We start from the raw sequence: 16,300 nt of genomic DNA, 5'->3' as shown, positions 1-16,300 counted from the left end.
TAACAATAGATGCTATTTCTTCAAAAATGTTAGTCCAAAATTTAGATGCCACCATAAGTAGAAAAATGCACCACACCAATCCTTCCCCACCCCTTTGTTCTGCAAATTCAATGCATTTTTTTAAAATGAAAAGTACTACAACAACATGCACCTTCTGCTTCAAACTAGTCTTCATTATCTCACTCCTCCCCCCCCCTTCCCCTTGCCATATTTCCCACTGTGCCTCTCCCATGTCAAGCTGGCTATGAGCCTGGTAGTTGCAGCATTCTGGATGGGGTCACCTCTCTCCCTTGTAAACACCTGCTACAAGCAGCTGCTGTGGGGCATAAGTGGGGAAAGTACTCAATAGATGGGTCATCTGCAAGCGACCAGGCCAAAAAGCAGAGCAAGAGGGAGAGAATTGCCCGTCCCTTTAAATCTGGCAGATGCCCCTTTCTTTGTGGAATGCCAGGTCACCTCAGAATCTTTTGGGACAATGGGAAATCTTCTGGGGGTGACCTCTTATTTCCTGAAAGGAGAGAGGTACAACCCATTTAAAAAGTGGCACAGCCAGGGCCAGATTTAGATTTGATGAGCCCCTGAAGGTACTGAAGGTAATGGAGCCCTTTATATGTCCAGCTGTCCTTTGTCAACAACAAATTATCGCTGTTTTTTGTGTTGAATATATGCTATATGGTAATTTATGGACCTAATAGGTATCTAAAGCCATTTGCACATAACAAAGTATGTATTTTCTCAAAGTGATTGTTGAACTGAAATACAATTAAGAAGAAATACAGTGGTATGTAACCTCGGGTTACATACGCTTCAGGTTACATACGCTTTAGGTTACAGACTCCACTAACCCAGAAATAGTACCTCGGGTTAAGAACTTTGCTTCAGGATGAGAACAGAAATCATGCCCCGGTGGCACGGCGGCAGCAGGAGGCCCCATTAGCTAAAGTGGTGCTTCAGGTTATGAACAGTTTCAGGTTAAGAACGGACCTCTGGAGCGAATTAAGTACTTAACCCGAGGTACCACTGTATATTAATAGTGAAATACAATTAAGAAGAAATATATTAATAGTGAAATAATTATTAAGCTCTAACTTAAAATGATTTTTTATTCATAACAAACTTAATAATGCAAACACATTGGCATTTGGCAATAACAAAAGTTCCTTTAGAAACACAATTTACAAAGACTCATAATCTAATCAAGTTTTGGAACTCTTTGGTTTTGGAACAGACTTCTGGAACGGATTAAGTTTGAGAACCAAGATACCACTGTATATAGAAATGAGCAAACCAGTGATATTTTAGGGAGCAGACTAGCAGGCAGGGCTCATTACTTACATCATAGGAGCCTACACAACACAAAACACTGTTGCTGTATGTAGGTTTTATTTTATTTGTTTTTTTATCTTGTATTTTGGAAATGTACATCCAGTTTTCCCCCCTTTAATTTTTTTTTGGGGGGGGGGCAAAAGAGTGGGGCTCCAAAGCTATAGCTTGTTAAGCTTATACATAAATCTGGCACTGGGCACAGCACAGCCTTATGGGGAAAAGAAGGACAGTGTAAGTGTGTAATAGTACTTGGATTCTGATGAGGAATTGTTGTTACCCCTTTGGGGGGCATTTCCCCCACATGTGAAGGAGTTCACCATTCTTGCAGGCCCTGCCCATTGTACTATTTACATGTTGGGGAGGGAGGGAGTCCAAAGCAAGGACCTGCTGCAATTTAAAACCCTGTGCAGGTGGCAAGAACCCTCCCCCCCCCCAAAAAAAGAGCTACTGTTAACTCCCTTCTGCTGCTGGAACTCCCTTCAGCCCCAGCGGTGGTCCAAAACATATGGAGCGCACTAAGTTGGCAGAAGCTGTTCTAGACACTGTGCAGGGATTTAAGACAAACATGGCAGACCCTGCCTACAGGCTCATGATCCAAGAGGAGGAAGAGGAGGACGAGGAGATTAGATGGGTGACTCTAGGGTAAAGGGACCCCTGACCATTAGGTCCAGTCGTGACCGACTCTGGGGTTGCAGCACTCATCTCGCTTTATTGGCTGAGGGAGCCGGCGTACAGCTTCTGGGTCATGTGGCCAGCATGACTAAGCCGCTTCTGGCGAACCAAAGCAGTGCACAGAAACGTCGTTTACCTTCCTGCCAGAGCGGTACCTATTTATCTACTTGCACTTTTTTGGCATGCTTTTGAAGTGCTAGGTTTGCAGGAGCAGGGACCAAGCAACGGGAGCTCACCCCATCACGGGGATTCGATCCGCCGACCTTCTGATGGGCAAGTCCTAGACTCTGTGGTTTAACCCACAGTGCCACCCGCGTCCCTTGGCTCTAGGATAGTAGAGCCCAAAGGGCAACTGGTTCCAGCCAGAGTGTGGTTCAATGTTTCCCCCTCCCTCAGATGCGGGTTGTGGGTGAGGTCACTTAATGAAATCTACAAGCTCCATCTCCAAAAACGGACCAGTACTTAAGAAAAGGTGACATCACAGGTAAGGGGGCTGCCCTCCCACCATGTTATCTGAGCACCAGGTTCTTCAGAGTCTGTACTCAAGTATTTTCTATTACTTTTATTTCATGGGACTGCATGGATAGTCAAGGCTCTCCGAGGATATTGCTGAAAGCAGCATTTCTAGGGCAGTGTAGGGGGTTAACAGACGATCCGGTCCTTCCTCAAGGTCATAAATTGCTGAGTGGTTGCTGCAAGCTCACCCTTTTGACAGCGAAGGAGACAGACAGTAAGAGACTTACCTTAATCAGCTCATATTCATTCCAAGTTCTGCATAACCTGTCACCTCAGCACAGACGCTGCTCTCTGATAACACGAAGAGTCTCGTACTCTATTTCCCACCAATGATTTGGAAGGGTGCATAGTTTAACGGCACGGCACATGCTTTGCATCCAGAAATCCCCATAAACAGTTCCCACAGCATCTCTGGCTAAAAGGAAATCAAAGATCAGCACCTGGAACAATCCTTACCTGTGATCTTGGAAAACAGTTGCTAGAAGAGGAGACAAGGGGCCATATTAGTCTAGATCAGCCTGCACAAATCTTGGGTCCATGGGTATCCACAGGAGCACAGCAAGAAGAGCAGCTTCCCGCTGTCCCAGATGAACCATAATGCCCTGATTACTGGCTTTCATTTTAAAAAAGGAGGGAGGGTATGTTTCTAGCATTTGGAGAAGCTGAGATACAAGGCAAAATGTGCAGGCACTATTCTTCTCATTTGTTTTGTGAGTAACTCACCTGCTGCTGCCTTTTGGGGATGCGTGAGTTTTAATTTGGAAGTCTCCTCCTCCAGCATCACCACCCTGGAAAAATTCCTGTGGATGCCCGTATTTGGGTCTCCAGTTGTTGTTGGAATACAACCCCTATGATCCCCAGCTAACAAAGCCAATGGTTGGGGGTGATGGGAGTTGTAGTTCCAGAGCTCAGTCTTCCTGCGTGTCACTTGTAACAGTCATTGTTGTTGTTACTGTTGAAATCAGTGTTGTATCGAAAGGTTCCGTGTGCCATCTTGAATCAAAATGGCACCCAGATTTATCCAAACACAGATAAAAACCTGCTTCTTAACCTCAGGAACCATTATGCAAAATTTGGTTAGGATACCTTAAGAGGTGTCCCAGTGCATAGCGAACAAAGAACAGATTTTTTTTTAATTAAAAAAAGTTTTATGTATGCTGTTGTACTTGCACATATTTTTACCACGCTGTAAATTGCTCTGAGATGCAACATGGGAAGTGATTCATAAATGAAGTAAATAAATAAATAAGATAATAAATAAAATAATAAATAGTCCATACCCTGTTTAGAATTCACCTTCAGGGGTATTTTTTTATTTTTATTTATTTTGCCCCTCGTATCTATACTCTCCTTGCATTGCCATTGTTTTAATGATAAGCAACATGAGCCCACAGCTGCTTGAAGAAGAAAGCTCCTCCCTTTTTATCTATTAAACCAAAAACACATAATATAATTCAATAACATGTAGGAAATAAAGTAATAAAGAAAAATATATATAATTGAACAGAAATTGAAATTAAACAATTATTGTGAATGCAATTTAGTGAATACAAAATTGTGAATACAATTTTGGGTCATTGTATTCACAGTCCGTGGGAAGTATAACTAACTGGCATTGAAAGGTCCTTTTTCTGGGATAAATGTTTCTGCTTTAGTGATGGTGCAGGCCCACTTCGAACCCCATGTAGTATCCCATGGGTTTTGGCAGGGTACTCACTGTGTGAGAAAATCTTCCAATGCGTCTACTCTAATACCAGGGCTCGTCCACCAGGCAAGAGGAGTCAATTGCCTTAGGCAGCAGGATCCACTTTAGGCAGTATATCCCTATGTGGATCTTTCTTGCCCCTTGTTCTTGATGTAGAACTTCCCTCACCTGCCCTTCCCTGGTGGAGAGGGGTCTATCTCAGGTGCCAAAATGTATTGGGCCAGCCCTGCCTAATACCACAAAGCAGCAGGAATCAGGATCAGTTCAACTGTTGTGTTTACCGGTGAACAGCCGATACATTCAGTATAGTAGCTAAAACTTGCTTATGCAGGCAAGGCTGTGGCTGCATACACCCCACCCCACTCCAAGAAAATATTAATTCTGAGCATTGTCATTTTTTAAGGGTTGCTGGGAATTGTAATTCCATGAATTCTTTTGAGGGGGGAAGGTCTATGTGCTTTGAATGTGCTTTAAAGCTATGGTGTGTTCACAGCCTAAGACTCCCAACTTAGTTTCCAGGAAATTATGGAGCGAACCACACCCAAACAGAGGAGGGAGCTTCTATCACAGACTAGGCCACGTCTCTTTAAAGATACAGGCCACACACACTGAAGTAGGTATTAGTAAGTGGTCCTCAGATTGTACAACATTCTCATTTAAAGTTGAAGAGTTGCTAAAAATTCCAAATAGTGGTGTATCTCACTGGAGGCACCAGTATTAATACTGTTGTCCTCCTTTATATATAAAATAACTTTCTGACACATAGCTGAAAACAAATCTTGCTCTCTGCTATGCCATACGTTCTGAATGAATTCTTCAGCAATAGCTGTGAACCAGATTAGACTGTGCCATAAATCCTTATTTTATCCCTCTAAATATTTCCATTTTATTACCAATCTTCTTCTCCCTAAAAAAAACCAGAAAACCAGCCCTGGCAGCTACCAATATATAAAGAATCGATTCTTTTATGCAATCTATTTTCGTTTGGACCATCCCATATCCTCAGTAACGCTAGCGACGGGGAAACTTGATACCTCGCCCCTGCAGACTTTTTTCAGACTCAGCATCAGAGTGTCTTTTCGTTATCCAGCTGCCCAGAGGCCAAGGGAGAAGCAGCCAGTAGAAAAGGAAGCCCTGCTACTGATGGGTTAAAAATGTGCAGACCTCTGCATAATGTCAGGACGCTGGAGCATGTGAATTCTCAGAAGCAGGGACGCTGCCGTAATTCAGCGCGTCACCCAACCCAAAAAGAGAAGGATGGTGAGGGCAAGTATAGTGGTTCTTCGAGCGCGTTCGCCTCCTCCTTTTAGGCTGGGCTCTTAAGGGTTAAGACGAGGGTGGAAGCACAGGCCGGCTCATGTCCTGTCAGTGGCGAATTCGCAATTTCACTCCCTTTCTGAGCATCCTTGCTCCCTACTGCCAGCAATTTCTTGCTGTGGTCGTACACTCCAGCAACCCAGATTCTCCACCGTTCCGCAAATTCTTGCTCAGGTTTCAAGCAAGCCACTGACAGCAGCCTGTCCTATTTTGGGGAACGTAGCCTCCTCGACTGCGGATGCAGCTTAACAATAACGCAGGAAGCATGTTAAAGAACTGCAGCTATTTGCCTTGCACGTTGTGTTCATTTCTCTTTATATCTCCATTTTCTTGCTCCGATCCCATAAAGGACAATCTCTCTTGCAAACAAAACCCCCAGAGCCTAGTTAGCGGGACCGAAGGCTCCCAGACACGGATTGCCTGCCAGCCACAGCACGGTAAGGACATGAGCACTTTTGGCTAGTTTTGCATGGCAGTTTGATGGAGCTTACTAAATGTGGTTCTTCCCACCTACCCACCCACCCCGTTTGCATCCATCATTTCCAGATCAGATTTGTCGGCATGGCAGGCAGCCCCTGGCAGTCCCAGTCTCCATTTTCATCCTCTGAAATCTTCCAGCCTTAAGTAACACATTTAGATTCGCCGTTCCTCTCTCTCTCTCCATTCTGGAAACTGACGACGCACATCGCCAATGCTGTTCAGTTCCATTCAGCTTACCCAGAAAAAAAGCATGTCGGGGTTTTGCTGTCGTCGTCGTCATCGCCGTTCTGTGTAAAACCTTACCGAATCCTAGTTGCTTTGCTTGCCTGGATTGCTTTAGATAGGCTCATTTTATTCGTGCTTGGATGTATCTGAAGAAGTGTTTCTGGAAGAGAACCCACCTCTTTCGTTGGGGTGGTGTTTCTGTCGCCAACATTATCCAGAGGCTTTTCTTCCAGCGTTTAGATGCCTTCTTGCTGGATTTAAATAGATGTCTTGACTAACTAATAAATAAATAAAAATGCAAACGCAGCAACAATGCTTCAGGGCTGTTTCACAAATTACTCAGCAGCAAACCCATGTTTGCCCATGAGTGTACACACAGCAGGACGTTGCACCAAGATGAGGGTTTGGAAGGATGCCATTGTCACATTCACACATTCTGAGCTGGGGGCTGTGTGTACAAATGAAACATTATACCTTTGAGGTGAAATGTGCAGAGGCCCTTATATGGCAGATGCAAAGGGTTTTCTTTGGCATCTCCCTATTACACGTGCTGTAACTCAGTTGTCGAGCATCGTATTTGCATGCAAAGCGGTCCCAGGTTCAGTCCCTGGTTTCTCCAGGTAGGTCTTGGAAGGACTCATGCAGAAACCCTGGAGAATTGCTGCAGGTGGGTCCCAGCAGCACTGCACATTAAAAACAGTGTCATGTCATTTTAAACCTCCATGGCTCCCCCATGGAATCCTGGGAACTGTAGTTTGTTCAGGGTGCTGAGAGTTGCTAGGAGACCCCTATTGTTCCCTCACAGAGCAACAATTCCCAAATGAACTGGGAATTGCAGCTCTGCAAGGGGAAAGGGAATTAGGAGGCCTTGTTTGGTGATTTGTTTGTTTACAGGGTGCCCTCTAGGGCATTTCCCTTACAAGATAGCTTACATAATCATGAAACACACACAAAATGTTTGAAACAAGAAAATCCAGACAGCAACTTCGCAATATTTTTAAGCGCTGATCATTTACTTCACATGTTCCTAAAGCAGCAAAATGCATTCCATTAAATCCACACAATGTAATTGCTTTAACTTGTTTTGTGGCAGAGGTGTAAAGCCTTTGGCATTCCAGATGTTGCTTGAGCACCACTTCAATCAGCTCTAGCCAGCATGGCTCCTGGTAAGGGATGGTTGGAACTGTATTCCAGCTATCCTTCAACATCTGCATTTCTTTGGATTTTGCGATGCAGGCCACCAGCCAAAATAATTTGTACAGAAATGCATGAAGTAACATACAGAAATACATTGTATTAGGCGAAATCATGATTTGCATTGAGAGGGAGAGCTGGGGAAAATAACAACTTTAGGAAGCCAAAATTGACAGATTATTCCATCCCTGGATGGGTGCAGGCATTCCTTCAGATAACCTGATCCAAAACTTTAGGGCTTTACAGCAGAAAACCAGCACTTTGACTTAGGCCCAGAAATGCCCTGGCTTGCATGATAAACTTACTACAGTGGTAACTCAGGTTACACACGCTTCAAGTTACAGACTCTGCTAATCCAGAAATAGTACCTCGGGTTAGGAACTTTGCTTCAGGATAAGAACAGAAATCGGGCTCCAGTGGCGCGGTGGCAGCGGGAGGCCCCATTAGCTAAAGTGGTGCTTCAGGTTAAGAACAGTTTCAGGTTAAGAACAGACCTCCGGAACGAATTAAGTACGTAACCAGAGGTACCACTGTACTAGTTTAGGATTTGCGTTGCTTGTTTTGACCACCTGGCCCCAACCAGGATTGAGGCAGCCATGTTCTTCACCAGTTCAAGTACCTGAACCATCTTCAAAAGCAATCCCATATACAAGACATTACCTGCAGTCTAGGATGAGAAAGATGATGGATGATTATGGTGCTGTCTGACTCGCTTGGTGTTTCTTTGCTTCTTTGCCCAAGGAAGGCTTATATAACTAAAATGATCATTTATTTAGACTTCCTATCATTTTCCAGCTGCCCACTCAGACCATAGCCATGCTGTATTAAGACTGCCAAACAATTAGGAATTGCAAGGTTACTAGTCTGGATAGCTCACTTGGTTAGAGCGTGGTGCAGATAACACCAAGGTGGCAGGTTTGATCCCCATATGGGGCTGCATATTCCTGCTTTGCATGGGGGTTGGACTAAATAATCCTCTGGGTCTCTTCCAACTCTATGATTCTATGATCTGGTAGTGGCAAAATGGCCAGCACATATTACACTGATTCTGTACCAGTTAATTGGCTATTTATTATTTCATTTCTGTGCTCAGTATAGAACACTGATATTAATGTTTAAAGGATCACTTATATCCATATGAATATGTCCAGGCCTTTAATATCAAGCATACTTTTCCATGTTTATTTGTAATAAAACAAGAAAATCTTTAATAAAAACTAATTAAGAAAAAATATGAAGCTCAGAGACTGTGATCTTTGTCCCATCACTGGTAAACAGGGATGGATGAATGTCAGCCTCACTTCCTCTCAGTTTCATATTTTTCCAATCTTAATTTCAATCCTCTACATTTCCACATCAGTTTGCAAAAAAAAAAAAAAAAAAAAAAAGTGGGTGGGTGTAAAAAGACCTCCGGAAAATTCATCATCATTTTAATGTGGATTTCTTTTAACATGCAATTTCATCTAATATATTCATTTTCACAATCTTCCCAATATAATGCAAATTTTTATTACTTTATACATTTTACGGTTTATTCAATTTTGTACACTCTGCTTGGCTGCAGAACTGCAATACACGATTCAGGGAAATGTGAATTTTCAAGAACGGTTGTTTTTCGGTTCATGTATTGTATAGTTTCAAAAAGTGTGAATTAGGTAGATTTGCAAACAGAACAAATTTCTCCCCCATCTCTGGTATTAGGATATGAGAGTGCAGAGATAAAGCAGGCCTGTCATCAGCTATTGGTCAAATGGAGCATTGGTCAAGGGCACCCAGAATCTTGAAAGGACCCCTCACTAGCCCACCAGAGCCCAGCTATGTTGCCATTCCCTGTCCATGGTGCCTGCCTGCCATTTTAAGTTACCCAAAATATAATGCCCTGCCCTATACATCTATGAAATGCATTGATTCCATAGACGTATGTTGCAGGCAGAGCTATACCCATCCTGGTCAGGGGATAATCAGTGGGGGAGTGGAGTTCATTGTCAGCCCCATGCCAAGGACCCATCAAACTGTGGACCTGGCACTGAGATAAGGTCATTCATTGCAGGTACTTTGAAGGTAAGCTCAAATAGTTTGTGCCAAATCCAAGGGCAATCAGTCTTGGTGTGCTCGCTGCTGAAAATTTCTCCTGCATCTTGCTCTGTTTTTCTTATCCTCTATCAGTTAATGAGAAAAGAACCTTCATTCAGTAATTAGCAGAAGAAAGAGAAAACATTGTGGTTGGCATACAGAATTTTTTTTCAGGCTTTCCTTGCGGTTGAGATGGCCAAGGGTGGGTTTTGAGTGTCCTTCTGCCCACAAATCATCATCCTCTCCAAGTGCCCACACTTTCTGAAACCCAAAGACATCTTCAACTGGGCTTTCCTGTATGCATGGGGAACCAGGAAGGTTGCCTACCATGACAGCTGTTCATCATTATTTCTTTAAGTGAAGAATTTTTAGTTCTTTTTCTTTTTTTAAAAAGAAAAATCAGTGGATGATGATGATAGTTAACTTTCCCAGCTTCCACTAAAACCCACAGGAGACCTCATGTTGTAACTCTTCCCAATGGGCCTTTTTTAGATTAGGGAGCTAGAGAGGCTGCATAGTGCTGGATAAATGTCTAATGGAAAGGGTGGGGAACACCCACCACCCACAGCCAATTCACAATGATACGCAATTCACAATGATACACCCACCAAGGTTTTGGAAGAATTCTAAAGTACCCTGAGAATGAGGAAGGTGGAAGGAAGCCTCTTTTCAGAGAAATAAAACTTTAGAATAATTGAAGAGCGTGTTTCAGCATATCACTAGTGAGCGTAGGAGTTTGGGGGTGGAGCACAGAAGCAGAAGTTCATCTCCAGGTTCTACTGCCTAAGGAAGTGAAGTTGATGGCTACCAGGAAAAGGGCCTTTTCAGTGATGGTGCTCATTTATAGAATGCAGTTCCTAGAAAAGTTCACCTGGTGCCTATGCGAGGGCTTTTTAGGTGCTTTTTGTTCTAGTTAAAGCCAGTTTAACTAGAATGGACACATATACCTGGTACAGTAGATATTTGCACCAATGCAACACAACAACAACTAAATTAAAGTAATAATCTCCACTTTAAAGCCTTGTTGAAAAAGGAAGACTTTCAATAGGCACTGCAACAACAACAACAACAGAGATGGCACTTGTCTGATATGTAATTGGGGGGGGGGGGCAGTTCCTAAGGGCAGATGCCACCACATGAAAGGAGCACTTCAAACATTGTACAGAACAGGGCTCAGGATTAGATGATATCCAAAGGAGACCCTCTGCTGCAGAGCACAGCCATTGGTTAGGTATTTTAATATTTTAGTTGCTGCACTGATTTCAAGTAGATTGTCAATGCAATAGTTTTTATGACTGGTATTTCTGGTATTTCACAGGTAAACTTTTGCATAAATTTGTATTTGTATATTTCTGCAAACCTCCCAAAGTTTTGTATACTTAAGGGTGCTTAACAAATGGTCAACAGTTTTGGTGTCTGAATTATGATAATGATGGCAAAGATGGAGTTGTCACAGTTAAGGCCAGAGATGAGAAAGTTGCAATAGTCAAAGCAAAAGAAGATGAGAACATGGAACAGAGGAGGGAAAGGGAAAGGTCATGTTTTGCAATACTGTACAAAGCAGCAAGGTTTTACAACAGATTCAATATGGGGAGCAAAGGAGAGAGAAAGAATGATGAAGCCAATGGCTTCATGCCTGAAGAACATGGTGAATCGTAATATTGAGAGAATATGAAGATACAGTGATAAAATATCCAAGTCGAGATATCAGACAATCAGTTGGACATGCAGGATTGGATGGAGGACATTAGCTATACAGTAGTATCTCGGGTTACATACGCATCAGATTACATACGCTTCAGGTTACAGACTCCGCTAACCCAGAAATAGTACCTCGGGTTAAAAACTTTGCTTCAGGATGAGTACAGAAATTGTGCTCCAGCGGTGCGGCAGCGGGAGGAGGCCCCATTAGCTAAAGTGGTGCTTCAGGTTAAGAACATTTTCAGGTTAAGAACGGACCTCCAGAACGAATTAAGTACTTAACCTGAGGTACCACTGTAATCACAGAGAGGTAGAGTTGGGTGCTGTCAGGTCCCACTAAAAGGCATGAGATTTGACCACTCCTTGCAAGATCAGTGTGCAGACAAAGAATAGCAGAAGACTACAGATGAATCCTTGAGAGCCCCACAAATATGAGGAAAACAGAGAAAGAGTGTTCCCCCATGTAAAAAACAGGTTGGAAAAAACAGACTGAGGACTGGAACCCAGACTATATGATGATGCCCTTTGCAAAAGCCTATGCTGCCTTTCCACTCATGGATATTTAGCACAAACATCCAAGTATCCTCAATAAAGACTGTTCATTGTTTGCACAGAGCATTGATATGACTTTATCAAATCAAAAGGACTTTCACTGTCAGTTATATGCAGAAGACAACCCAGCTATATTTTTTGTACCCCAAGCCACCATCAGATCCTTTCTGTCCAACTGTTTTCCTGATTCTTGGGATAGTGGATAAGCAACTCAAATTCTACTATGTCCAAGACATTCACTCCAAGATTATTTTCCATGAACTCTTTAATTTCCCACTATGACCAGCCTAGAGCAGCACCTGCAGGTACTTGATAAAGCACCTTTGATTTTGCTAAGCTGTTATGAGTTTGCCTGGGAACCTTAAAGTGCCTAGGGTGCAGTAGAACAAATTGGGAATTCTTGGTCAATTGAACCAGTTTCAGTCTGGAGTATAAATTTACTCTAAAGCCAAATCCCTGCAAGGCTACCCAGCAAAATCATTACTGGGGTAGAGTTTTAATAGCTGCTGCAAAATAGGTGGGAATCCTTATGCAGATGCTGCAGCATGTAAGGAGATCATTTAATGCTAGCACTTCAGAAAGCAATCTGTCAATTTCAGTATTTGTATTGGAAGGGTGACCTTGGTGCTAAAAGCTTCTCACTGTGGTATTTGCCTTCCTGCTAGTGTGAGATTCTAAGAGGCAACTTGGCAGCTAATTCCAAACAAGCACATGAAAGGCTAGCCAACTTCTTTGCAAGAGCCTTTGACCTACATTTGGCCAGTCCACCCATGAGGCGACCCACTCCCTGCCCTGCTCAGGCAGTAGAATCCACAGGGGCAGCAGATCTTGATGTAGATTCTTATCTCCCACCCCGGTTTCTGATATAGATCTTCCCTCGCCCCTTCTTCCCTGGCAGGGAGGGTGAGTGCCATTTTGTGGTTCGCCTCAGGTGCCAAAATGTATTGGGCCAGCTCTGGAACTGCAAGGTGGTCATACCTGGCCTCAGCAGTGTGGCCTATCAAGGGCATCCGTTTACAAGCTGGGCCAGAGGCATAGACCTCACACCAGTCCTGGCTGCTCAGTTAAACAAGCTCTCATCAGCAAATCAGAGGGTGAGCTTGATTTCACTCTGAAAGAAGGAGGGTGAAGTCTGTGCTTGAGCAAGGATGTACATATACTAGTCAGAACACTGGAAGTCAGCTTGACATTAATAGGACATAATTTTTCTTTGTTGTCTATTGAATGTGTTGCCTTTCAGAAGGAATTATCCTCCCAAGGTGCTTTAAAATACAGTGGTGCCTCGCAAGACGAAAAGAATCCGTTCTGTGATTCTCTTCATCTAGCGGTTTTTTTCGTCTTGCGAAGCAAGCCCATTGAAGGATTAGCGGATTAGCACTATTAGCGCTATTAGAGGCTTTTAGAGGCTTTTAGAGGCTTTTAGCGGCTTATCTGCTGATCGGATCAGCTGATAAGCGGCTTAGCGGCTTAGAAAAAGGGGTGGAAAGGTGGGGAACCAGCAGGAACTCGCAAGACATTGTCGTCTTGCGAAGCAAGCCCATAGGAGATTCGTTTTGCGAAGCACCTCCAAAACGGAAAACTCTTTCGTCTAGCAGGTTTTCCGTCTTGCGAGGCATTCGTCTTGCGGGGCACCACTGTAGTAAAACAATATAATAAGGTTACATTTTTTAAAAAACACACAAAACAACACACACATTTTAGAATAACAGCAGTGAATGAATAAAATATTGGATGGGTTTTTTACCTGCCTTTTAGGATAAATTATCCTTCCCATGGTAGATTTTGAAAGAACTCAGCTGCCTTTAGGCCCGTGGTGAGGTTGCTCCAGCCCTCCAGGTATTGCTGGACTAAATCCCCATCACCATGGACCATGTTGATGAGAGTTGGACTCCATCTTTTCAGTGCAGCTAGGCCAAGGGACACCTGTTGTCCATGGGATTCCTTTCTGCAGTGTGGGTCCTACGCAGAAACAAAGGAATTTCAAACTGAATCAGATGAATTTACATCATGCATTTTGACTAGTTAATGCCACTGAGAACAATCCCCAGATATAACACCAAATTCAAAATTGGAACTACTGTCCACTTTAAGTGCTACAGCAGGAACAGATATGGCATGCAACTAGGGGAAAATGTACAACACCCATAGCTTGGCTGTATTCATACAGTGAATACAGTTTGGGATATGTTGTAAATGTACATGGTTAAACTTGGTTTGGCGAAGGTAGGGAAAGAATGATTAACATAAGGAATTTTATGCTACACAGGATTCATTTGTATGTTTCTGGAATGAGTATTTTTAGCAAAATGCAGCAATTGATTTTTATTTTATTTTTAGAAAACCAATAAGGTAATTAATGAGTCTCTGTGTTTGTGAATATAGGATTGTCTCCAACATGAGTCCTACTTAAAGGAGTGGGATGGGTTTTAATAGGTAGGAAAGGATATTTGATTGCAATTTATCCCTTCAGGTGCCCATGTGTATGGGTTGCACGTGCAAAGAGATCGGCTTACCACTTTGTTTAAAATGTGGGGCTGAGCAAAGTTCAAAGTCCCATCCTTAGCAGAAAAATCAAAAGTGTAGGAATTAGGCTGTGAAACCTTTTAATTAACTAAGTTCACAACCCTCAGAAATAAACTGGCAGCCAGTATAAGTACTGGTTGAGATGTGCTCAATTCTCCAATTTCTAATCTTCAAGTTCTGAGCAAATGACCTTAAGCAATTTCAGCTTCTGGACACTTTTCTTAGGCAGTCCCATCAAAAACCCATTTGTAAGAATCTGTTGTGTAATTGCTGTAATGGGATAATACACCCTGTTCTCAAAATAGTTTGTGGATCTAAACCAGCAGGCTCCCTGTGAGCAATTAGTGACTATCCCCAGTCTAAAGAGGTAATTATCTAATGTTCGCATGTGTGCTTGAGAGACCCCTAAGACCTCTAAACATGCTTTCAGAAAGGCAGGATCTTTTACTGGTGTCATATGGCATGTTGTCCTGAGTTGTTATTTAGTCGTTTAGTCGTGTCTGACTCTTCGTGACCCCATGGACCAGAGCATGCCAGGCACTTCTGTCTTCCACTGCCTCCCGCAGTTTGGTCAAACTCATGCTGGTAGCTTTGAGAACACTGTCCAACCATCTTGTCCTCTGTCGTCCCCTTCTCCTTGTGCCCTCCGTCTTTCCCAACATCAGGGTCTTTTCCAGGGAGTCTACTCTTCTCATGAGGTGGCCAAAGTATTGGAGCATCAGCTTCACGATCTGTCCTTCCAGTGAGCACTCAGGGCTAATTTCCTTAAGAATGGATAGGTTTGATCTTCTTGCAGTCCATGGGACTCTCAAGAGTCTCCTCCAGCACCATAATTCAAAAGCACCAATTCTTTGGCGATCAGCCTTCTTTATGGTCCAGCTCTCACTTCCATACATCACTACTGGGAAAACCATAGCTTTAACTATACGGACCTTTGTTGTCCCGAGTATGCATCTAAATCCTTCTGTGACTAGAAAAGCATACCAACACACCAAAACTACTGATATTTATTCAAAAGAACAATAGGTATTTGGATTTGAAGAAGAAGAAGAGTTTGGATTTGATATCCCGCCTTTCACTCCCCTTCAGGAGTCTCAAAGCGGCTAACATTCTCCTTTCCCTTCCTCCCCCACAACAAACACTCTGTGAGGTGAGTGAGGCTGAGAGACATCAGAGAAGTGTGACTGGCCCAAGGTCACCCAGCAGCTGCATGTGGAGGAGCGGAGACGCGAACCTGGTTCCCCAGATTACGAGACTACCGCTCTTAACCACTACACCACACTGGCTCTCACTTCTTATTTGTAAGAATCCATTGGTTGAGCCATCGCAGCATATACATATACAGTCATGGGCTGTATTGTACGATGATCATGCTCCTAAATGTGAAGAAATAATCGTTCCTATGTTAAAATGGGGAGCTAGCAGTGGAAATATACAATACAAATAAAGTGGTATCTAGGGTTAAGAACTTAATTCGTTCTGGAGGTCTGTTCTTAACCTGAAACTGTTCTTAACCTGAAGCACCACTTTAGCTAATGGGGCCTCTCATCCTGAAGCAAAGTTCTTAACCCGAGGTACTATTTCTGGGTTAGCGGAGTCTGTAACCTGAAGCGTCTGTAACCCAAGGTACCACCGTATAGATACCATGTTCCCTCTTCTAGCACTCTAGAATCTGCATGTGTGAAGTTACATCAGATCTTTATTAGGAGAGCAGGATCACAGGCATGGACCCTCCACCAAGCCTTTGATCCAGTGGCAAGTTTACAATGTTCCTTTGAGAATGGATAGGTAATGGGAGCAGCAATGCTTAGCTCCTGTCTTACATACGTATTTTGGAACTCACAGGAGTTCGAGATTTGAGGGGAAAGACTTTGTGACATAAGAGGGAGCAATTAGGGGAGGGATAGGGGCATGCACAGAAGGGGCATGTTTACAGGTGGAATGGGATGCCATCAACAAAGCTTATCTCTTAGATCATGGCTAGGCAAGCTAAGGCCTGGGGGCCGGATCTGGTCC

General features: G+C 43.3%; 1 protein-coding gene and 2 long non-coding RNA genes across 3 annotated transcripts in view; 1 reads left to right on the top strand and 2 right to left on the bottom strand.

Annotated features, from left to right (window-relative positions):
* LOC310698359 overlaps positions 1–16,300 on the bottom strand; it is a 525,075-nt gene that overhangs the window by 268,876 nt on the left and 239,899 nt on the right. The window lies entirely within an intron of this gene.
* The window catches only part of AMMECR1 (AMMECR nuclear protein 1), a 129,527-nt gene continuing 118,498 nt past the window's right edge, over positions 5,272–16,300 (top strand). Inside the window, exon 1 of the mRNA XM_083485260.1 lies at positions 5,272–5,973. Coding sequence (XP_083341386.1) covers positions 5,775–5,973 — 199 coding nt within the window. The 5' untranslated portion in view covers positions 5,272–5,774. The remainder of the gene's footprint in view (positions 5,974–16,300) is intronic.
* Positions 6,901–13,711, bottom strand: LOC310698404. Its single transcript, XR_014521505.1, has 3 exons — positions 13,506–13,711; positions 7,964–8,102; positions 6,901–7,735 (listed from the first exon to the last, which is right to left on the bottom strand). It is a non-coding gene; the product is annotated as an uncharacterized lncRNA (long non-coding RNA).

The sequence above is a fragment of the Podarcis liolepis genome (assembly GCF_965112155.1).
Source record: "Podarcis liolepis genome assembly, chromosome: Z".
Classification (NCBI taxonomy): domain Eukaryota; kingdom Metazoa; phylum Chordata; class Lepidosauria; order Squamata; family Lacertidae; genus Podarcis; species Podarcis liolepis.
Note: the sequence above shows the minus strand (reverse complement) of the source record. Positions and strands in the feature narration are given on the sequence as shown.